Source organism: Mya arenaria, chromosome 17 (assembly GCF_026914265.1).
Source record: "Mya arenaria isolate MELC-2E11 chromosome 17, ASM2691426v1".
NCBI classification, from domain to species: Eukaryota; Metazoa; Mollusca; class Bivalvia; order Myida; family Myidae; genus Mya; species Mya arenaria.
In genome coordinates, this window is record NC_069138.1 from 26,318,613 (window position 1) to 26,328,450 (window position 9,838).

The 9,838-nt window shown below is 36.2% G+C and overlaps 1 protein-coding gene across 1 annotated transcript; it reads left to right on the top strand.

The window, feature by feature from the left end:
• Window positions 1–486: 486 nt before the first annotated feature.
• Window positions 487–9,752, top strand: LOC128224063 (uncharacterized). Its single transcript, XM_052933699.1, has 2 exons — window positions 487–629; window positions 6,194–9,752. Exons 1-2 carry the CDS (start codon window positions 608–610, stop codon window positions 7,555–7,557), a joined length of 1,386 nt encoding a protein of 461 aa, XP_052789659.1. The 5' UTR covers window positions 487–607; the 3' UTR covers window positions 7,558–9,752.
• The last annotated feature ends 86 nt before the right edge of the window (window positions 9,753–9,838 follow it).

Below are 9,838 nucleotides of genomic sequence, written 5' to 3' on the forward strand. Positions count from 1 at the left end.
TACTAGTACATGTGTATGTATTGATTTTAAATATGAGTGTCACGTTAAATGCACAAGTAAAGCAAAAACATTCGCAAACTGAGAAAGAGACAAATCCAAACTGGCCTATTTTACCTATATCCCCAATAACTTATAACATCATAAAACTCAATATGTTCATAATATGTATGTTGTAAAACAAAAACCAAACAAAAACTAAAAAAGTGTTTTATATTTTATCATTCAATCTGCTTCAATATATGTTCAAGGTTAAAAATTATATATGTTATATTATCTTACTCCAAACACTATTTTAGTGTAATGATCATTAATTTTATGTCAATATTAACAGCTGTTACACAAACATGCACTTTCGATGGGGATTTCCAACGGAGAATACAACGATCAGGGGTGGTATTCAATAATAACTAAAGGCAATCTTATGGCCATACATCATTGACTCCATTCACTGTATAGGTCCGTTATTTATATAGAGTAATCCGATAAGCTACATCGTTCTAGTCATAACCTTGCTATTTATATAAACACCTACTTGATGGAAGTTTTGTAAGTGCGGTTAGACCATTATAAGCTCTACAAAATACACACATTTTGGTGAAATAACTGAATGGGAAATTGGTTTTCAATACGTAAGTTGTTTTTACCATAATTCTTGAAAATGTAAATGGATTAATTTTACTTGATAAAAGTAAGATAGATGTATTGTTCTATTTTTAATGGACAGTATTTGTGTTTGTAGTCGGAAACAATGGATTCGAGAGCGGGTTGGTGGACATTGATATCAGTTTTAACAGGTGCTTAATTTGCATCAAAGGATTACGCTCTGCATTCTGAGTTTACATATTTTAATTTTCATGTAAATTGAAGACAAATATGCTGCATACGGAAGTTGAGTTGACTACGACCTTGACCTCTGTCATCCTACTGGTTGCGTTCATAGTTGTACTTCAAACTGTGTTCTAATTAATGTGCGAAAATAAGGTTTCCCGAAAAGATAAAAAGAAAAAAAAAATGTAAATGACTGGTCCATGTCAACCTACTGGTGGCATCAACCCGTCCTCGGGTAATTGTGTGGACTGCAGATGGTCCTACGACAAACTGTTTCCCAGTTATTGCTTGGACAGCACATAGTCGACCGCCTGAAAGCCATGCTGACGGACTGACAACCGACTGGCCTTCCGACAGTGCAAACAAATATGATCCTATGTTTAAAGTTCCAGTTAGTTTAAGTAATGTAAACATATTTTGTATGTATACCCAAATGACTTCTCAACCCTTTTTGACATTTTACTCCCCCCCCCCCCCCCGGATGATATTGTATCGCAATTACAAAATAAAACAAAACCAAAAGTATATTCTAAATTTAGCACGCACAACATCATATGAAATTTGCATATCACGTGACTTTCTTCATGCCAAAACAATCTATGCTTTATATATTAATGATTTCCATTTTATAATTAAGAAGGTTTTGGTTTAAATCTGTTTAAACATAATAAACATACGTTACCTCTATTTTCATAAAATAGTTCACTTGAAATCTATATTGTTTTAAAAAGGATGACATAAGACGATTAGTATTGAGACCTTATATCTGCGATTTTTCACTAAACAACGTGATAAATGATGAATTTTCATTCGAAAATGCTTGCACCCCATTTTTTTTAGAAACTTAAGCTTAATTGTCTCCATGTGAAATTTTATTTGAAAATGTTCAGTATTTTTATGCCTCCCTTCGAAGAAGAAGGGTATATTGCTTTGCACATGTCGGTCGGTCGGTCGGTCGGTCGGTCCGTCGGTAGACCAAAGCTTGTCCGAGTGATAACTCAACAATTCCTGAACGTATGGTCATCAAGCTTTACATGAAGGTTGGGCCTGACCAGTAGATGACCCCTATTGATTTAAGGGCTCATCGGGTCAAAGGTCAAGGTCACAGTGACCTTTAATGATAAAATAATTTCAAAGCTTGTCCAAGTGATAACTCAACAATGTCTCGACCTATGGTCATCAAACTTGATATGGAAGTTGGGCTTAACCAGTAGATGACACCTATTGTTTTTGGTGGTCATCGGGCCAAATGTCAAAGTCACAGTGACCTTGATTGGTTAAAGGGTGTCTGAGTTATAACTCGACAATGCCTGCACCCATGGCCCTCAAACTTGACTTTCAAGTTGGGCATAACCAGTATATGACCCCTATTGATTTAAGGGCTCATCGGGTCAAAGGTCAAGGTCACAGTGACCTTAAATGATAAAGGGTTGTCCGAGTGATAACTCGACAATGCCTCCACCCATGGCCCTTAAACCTGACTTGGAGGTTGGGCCTGACCAGTAGATGATCCCTATTGATTTAAGGGTTCATCGGGCCAAAGGTCAAGGTCACAGTGACATTGAGTGATAAAATGTTGTCCGAGTGATAATTCGACAATACCTGAACCCATGGCCCTCAAACTTGACTTGGAGGTTAGGCCTGACCAGTAGATGACCCATATTGATTTTAGGGGTCATCAGGTCAAAAGGTCAACGTCAGTGACTTTTGAGGCAAACTTGACAATTCATTGACCTATGATCATCAAACTTGACATGAAGGTTGGCCCTGACTAGTAAATGACCCCGTTTTGAGTTTGGGGGTTTTCGAGCAAGAGTTCAAGGTCACGGTTACCTTTAATGCGAAAAAGTTAGCAAAGCTTCTCCTAGTGATATCTCAACAATGCCTGGACCTATGATCATCAAACTTGACATGGAGGCTGAGCCTGACGAGTAGATGACCCCTATTGATCTTAGGAGTCATCAGATCAAAGGTCAAGGTCACAGTGACCTTGAACAAAAAAAGCTAGTCTGTGTGATAACTTGACAATGGATGCACCCATGGCCCTCAAACTTGACATTCAGGTTTTTGGTGACCATCTGATGACTCCTATGGATTTTGAGGTCATAGAGTCAAAGGTCATGGTCATAACACACTCTATCCTCACACTTTGAATGGTCATAATCTTAAAACTGCATCAACGGCATCCAATTCAGCTGTCATTTCGGTCCAAGCATATTTCATTCAATTGTCCATATAATCCTGACAACATGGCGCTCGGGGGGGGGGGGGGCATAATGTTTGACATCTCTTGTTCAAGTTATTTCTCCAATCTAATCCGGCAACTGCTCAGGTATAGTACTGTTTGCAAAGCGCTACGTATTTACCTCATTAGCATATAGTGAGCTAGCGGTCGATTTAGGGATTTCGTTTGTATTTCCCATACATTTCTTTTATAAAAAGCATCGTGTGGACATCGGGTTTTTTCAGACATTACCTGAGACTGTATCTTAGTTATATACTCACTTTTTCTGTTTTTATTTAAAAAAATCTTCAATAGCACTGGGCCTTAAAACGTGCGTGTGTGTATTTTATTCATAACAATACGCTTAAATGACATTGTGAGTAAGAATGACTCAAGAAAAAACTGATATAGTGTGTTCAACTACTATGGGGATCACTAGATAACCATTTAAGTGACACTCGTATTTAAAACAATGCATACACATGTATTACAAACATAAGTTTTGAGTGCTAAACCTTTAACTACCTACTAAATAATGCATTGATTGAAAATATTAATTCCTGATAACTAGATTGTAACCATGTATTTTAAAGCTGAAATCGCTGAAATATTAAATGACTGGTGGGTCCTAAAATATTAACAGTGATCAACTATCGTCTTATAAGGTAGAACTACAGTGTTTGCTGCACCTTTCTTTCAAATGAAACATGGTTTTCTTCTTAAGAACCAATTTACCGTTAAAGTTAAAACAATTTAATTAACTGTGATACATCTTATTTGGGAGTAAGAGTGCATCTTTAAAGCTTTTGTGATTTAATCTTTACCGTTAAGTGAAAGTTTGCAATTCAACTTTTAAATTTTAGTGATTTAACATCCGAATTTAAGTGATTCACCTTTACATTAAGTGATTAAGCCTTTGAAAATTAATGATTTTACCTTTAAATTGCAGTGATTTAACCTTTTTTAATTTTAGTGATTTAACTTTTTACATTAAGTGATCTAACCTTTAATTTTATTTATAGTCATTTTAGTGATTAAAACTGGGATTGTTTTTTATGTAAGACATAGTTTTTTTATCCCAAAGGCTTACTCGTATTGCCATTTAAGCATGTACACTTAAACGTTTTTCAAAAGAGAGCTAATGTATAATGTAGCGTGATGTTAAAACTTGTCAAACTATGCATGCTTAAGAAGTGACAAAATATATAACTATGTTTATTGCGTTTTGTGTTTGTTTTGCTCTTTACTACACATAAAATAGCGATTGGTATAGAATAAAATTTAACCATTCTACACTGCTTGTTACATCTTATTATGGAAAACCAAATAATAATTTAGGAAGGCGGGTTGACTTTATATTTTTAAACATGCTTTGTTTGGTATATGTGGGATTGAAGTTTCTGGTTATCGCCCTTTGGCTTGGTTAATAAGATAGTTTCTTTGTTTCCATCATATAGGACTATATATTATCTATCTGTTGAAACAGGTGTTAAGGTGCATTTATAAAAGATGTTTATCGCTTCATGCCTAGTTTAAATAGTTATCTTTCCAGTAAAAATGTGTTAATGCAGTACGCTAAAAGTATCAGCGTGGCCCGATTTAACATGACGCGGCCTGTCAGTCAAACTAGCCGGTTGATACACGATTGACCAATCAGCGTCTAGATTAGGAGGGGCTAATCGGTTGCCCGTTGTTATCCGCCATGACATCCAACAATCTACATGATCAACAGTAGTGTAATTTCGTTTTTTTTTCTATACAAATATGTTTCTCATAACTAAGAGAAAGTAAAGACAAGTAAGAAAAACCGAAATACTGACAGTTTCTCCAATGCTGCTCAAATTATGCATTTCATTGTACTTGTTCGATAACGAAGTTACTATTAAGTAAGGTAAAGTCACAATAAGTAATCAGTATAAGTGTATGATTTTGGCGATATCACGCGATTTATTTTTATTTAGAAATTTGTATTTTCTTGCGTTAAATTTTGAATCCGAAGTATGTACATTTTTTTGGACATACTTGATGCGGAAAAGACAACTCAGTTGATGTTTCGGCATTTAATCATTTTCATGCTTCTTCGTTTTTGTCGGATGAGCTAAATTTCATAAAAAAAATCTACAATTTCATACAGTAGATTTCAGAAATTTATATTTAAGAATGCGCTAAGAATGGATTTTTTTTATAATTTAGACTTATTTATGCCCTATAATCAAGCACGCTTCATAAAAAATGCAACCTTGACCTTTTGAACGCTCAAAACATTACAGTTGTATCTTATAAGAAAATCAGGCATAAATGGTGCACTTACAAAACGTTTGCGAATTAACAAAAAAGCCAATTTACAAGCTAATGTACAGAACATTTGAAAGTCCGAAAGTTTCAATCTAATATTATAAAGTGTCTGTCAAAAATATGCACCATCTTGATGCGACAATGAACCAAACTTTTGCTAGTGTCTTATTGTTTTTTCTGTTGCTTCATTGTGATGTTCATTACTTTAAGAAACGAAGAACAAAGCTGCATTGGGGTTTCCATTTAAACATCTTTGTGCCTGTTTAGTTGGTGTTAAGAATAAATAATCGGATGTTTGCATTGGTTGGTCAGGCAATAACAAGGTAAACCGAAACATATTTAACCGCTGTATAATTCCTGGTTATTAAAGTTTCAGATGTAACATTTGTTTAATTAATAAAAGGCATTTGACATGATGAGACACAATGTAAGTATATCCACTGTATTTTTACCACCCTTGGACAATGCATCGGTACTTCTTCCCTTTCGTATTTAAATGATTGGAGCCCAAAATCAATTATTTGGCTACAACATAAAACATTACCCCTAATTAACCTCCCAGAATTCCTTGTTCAGATCCCAAAGTACATGATTCAGGCAATACCCACTGAAATAGCTAACGTTTTATACATTTCATATCGAACAATGGATGTTGCCTGAATTGGTATCGTGATATCTTTTTATTGAATAGCAGCTGCATCGTCGGCAACCACTGCTAATCTTTTATAGATCTTAACCATCGTTAACCATTTTGTTACAGGCGGAAGGTAATAGCTTTCTTCTTCTAAAAATGAAGTGATATGGATTCTCTTTACTTATAAATAATGTTCTACCATTTCATTACAGGGGGGAGGGGAGGGAGAAGCAGCGATGAAGTTTTTTCAGTGCGTGCATGTGAGGTGTTGGACCATCTGGGCTACAGTCAATCCATGGTCCGTCACAGGCGGGATGCTTGGAGAGAGAGGGATTGTATAGTAAACAACAACATGCATGTAAAAGACATAACAGAGATTACTGCGGGCAGTAAGTGTGAGGGATTCACAGTTCGATATGAGAGTGACACTGATAGAGTGTACCTATACAATTATGCACGGTGTAGGATACAAGGAGACGTTTCCATATCTCAAAAAAACCACTATGAGTTCACAATGAACAGTGAAAGCTGCCATCCTGGATACTTCAGACTGGAATTGAAACACATTGGGAACATTGAGAATTCTCATATTCAACAGGCTCTGTTTGTCGATGACAAGGGCAGGACTTTTATTTCAAGCGAAAAGTACATGCTGTCTCACCTCAAGGGTAACAACACAAAGGAAACAGTTTCAGGACCAGCCGTGACTTGGCGTAGTGAATATGCAAATGGAGACAATGTATATGCCCTCCCCTGTACCAGTCAACAAATGCTGCTTTCAGAGTGGATCAACAGACGCAGACATCACAACTGGCCAACACCTGACCTGATAGAAGAAGTTTCCAAACTGGACGCCCAAATGGTCCCTGTGGGCTGTAAAAGTAGTGAAAATAAAGACATTGAGTGGAGGATCAGCTTCAACACCGGTGAGAAAAGGCTAACTGACAGCTGGAATGATAGCCAATACAAAATATACATCTTTTTCAGGTGGATTATGAAGTCCCAGTTGAAATCAATATCGGATGAAATATCATCATACATATTGAAAAATATCATTATGTGGTACATAGAAACAAATCCAGCAAAAAGATTTAAGAACAAGTATTTGCTTGAAAATGTGATCTCTTGTATGAAGAACCTGCAAGACGCTATAAAAACGAACCAACTCCGATACTACATGATCCCGGGAAGAAACCTGCTGACAGGCAAAATAAACCCCGAACAGCAACAGCTATTGATTGAAAAGCTTCACGAGCTGATAACGGAAGGTCCGCAAGTGATACTGAGATGCCCCAAAGCGTATGAAGCCCTGCAGATGTCTCCAGCTGAGCTGTCAGAGAAGGGCCGCTGGCGGGACGAGCTGGATAAGATTGAATTGGAGAGGGTGAACCTATGGTGGCAAAACTGGGAACCTGGAATTGAGTGGAAGGAGGTGACAAACCGGGCGTGGGGAAATCCATACTACAAACGTTTGTGGGAGAGAATAAGGGACATAGTCTGGCCTCTGTGGACAGAGTACGAGGGCAATAATCAGAAGGATATAGTCATGAAGAAACTTACTGATGCTCTATCATAGCTAAATAAGGTCAAACACATAAGTGATGACAAGTTGACAAGCTCATGCATATCATTTAGTTTCTGTTAAAAGGAAGCATAAATAAGAAGTCTTCTTTAAGTTTGCAATACGTACATTCATTTTCACTAACATAATTTCAAACCTTTGCTATTCTACAAATGATAATTTACTAATATTAATTTCTATTTTTGCACGTGTTATGAAATAATTGAATACGGTATGTATTCTTATGTGTATGCAGGCGTGCATGCGAGTGCCGGAATGAGTGTTTGTACATGTGTTTTTTGCGTGTGTGTTTGTGCGTGTTCCTTTTTTCTATTTGTTTAATGATTGGTAAGTATTGCTTATTGTGTTAACTAGTGTTTTTTTCCAGACGGTCACATTGGAAATAAGACGCGAGTTATGTTAGGGTAGAATGTGATGCTTTTGTTTATGAGTTACCTTTTATAATTAATTATTATTATTATTATTATTATTATTATTATTATTATTATTATTATTATGGTGATACTGATTACATGGAACATAGTTTAACACAAATTGCCAGAGATTACCTTTATTTACACTGGTTTTAATACCATGGGGACAACTATTCTGACCGAGGTGTATAAAGATTTGATAAACACTGTTGAATTTATGAAAGCATTTATTTCTCGAACTGATCTAGTGTTTGACCAAAGCAAAAACAGTGTGCTTAGCTTGATCTTGTTTCAAAGGACTTGACTCGTTTAAGAGATAAGGGCTTTGTGTTGATTACTTTGGAGCTGAACACTCCTCTGCTGAGGTTCACTGTTTATCTGTGTATTTCTGTTTTCCTAATACTTACAGCTCCTCTAGTCCATAAAGTTATCATTTTCGGCTATGAAATTAATGGTTTGTGAACGTATTTCTGTCAAGACATTTCACTATTAAACAAACAATAATGATGATCATTGATCAAGTTAAGCAGAGCACTTAATATGTCTTTTTATTTTGGGTAATCACTATTGCCACATCAAGTCTTGTGATATTTCTACAGAAGGCATGCTATCTCTCAATACCGACCTCCTGTTTCCTGCTAAGACCAAGTATTTTGACTGATGTGTTTAGTCGACGCTTACTTTGGTTATAAGGTTACATTGTCATTATTTCATGAGTTTTCTTTTGTGTATGTAGGTTCATATGTATGCATATTCGTATGTTTCATGTAAGATGCAATTTGCTCAATATTTTTGTCCTGATATGCTTTTTAGTTGCACACTTGGTTAGAAGATACCATCTGGTTTCATTTTCTCCGTTACATAGATGCTGGTAATGCTGCATTCTGGGTAAAATCTGATGGATCCTTCTGAGTTCTAAATTTGAAGTAGTAGTGTTGTGAATTTAGTTGATATGTCATCTTCCCAATCCAATATGAGTCTGCTGCTGCTTTGAACACTGTTTTCCACTTGCTTATGGGTAAATCATCTTGGAGGTCTTCAGGAGATGGAAAGTCGCATTAACATTATAAACAGTTTGGTGAGAATTAATTGTCGTTTGGATTAGCCATCGCCAGCGTATAATTCAATGGAGTCTAAGAAAACTTGTCATGCAATTTCAACCCATGGTCATGTCTGCAGGTTTGCATACCAAAAGAGCATAAACAGCTTCGGTTGATTTCGTTCAGGAACTCTTTTCATTTTCTGCCTTTGGACATTTTCTAATTTCTGGAGGATTGTATTTGTGAGATGTTGGACTTCAATTCCATAGCGGTAACGGGGGCACAACAAGTTTTTTTTATATATTGTACAATACTTTGGGTGACATTCATCTTCTGTCGTGCATATCTGGGACTGTGCGTTCGGTATAGGGTTTTGTGTGCTCTTTTTAACTTAACATCTAGATCTATATTGTTTCCATTGTTGTGGTTACTATGTTACTATATTCGTATGTATCAGGTTAGTAACACAATATTTACTGCCCTTTGTTTAATGAAACTCAAATTGGAGTCTTGAAATATTTGGTTCTTAGACAATGAATCCGTAGGCAGGGAATATCAATTATCAAATTTGCAAGTTAAGTCCAGCTGGAATTGCTTCTAAAAGAAAGGAGACAACGCAAATGTATCTTTAATATGACAAATAAAGGGTGACATCTCTGGTGTCTCTTGATTGGAACATGCTAAGATAATTAATTACCATTCCTTGGTGGTAACCAGTACTAATCAGCGACGAAGCTCCAATTAGGGATCAAATCCAGGACCATTTGATCCAGATCCTGATTCGTTAACGACTTGGTCATTGCCACCGACAATAAAAGAAGA

What these genes read in the sequence shown, in the direction of transcription:
- LOC128224063 (XM_052933699.1), top strand. Translation starts at nt 608, where the DNA reads ATGGGAAATTGGTTTTCAATAC. An exon ending in GGGAAATTGGTTTTCAATAC is followed by an intron (nt 630 to 6,193) that starts GTAAGTTGTTTT and finishes ATTTCATTACAG; the next exon opens with GGGGGAGGGGAGGGAGAAGC.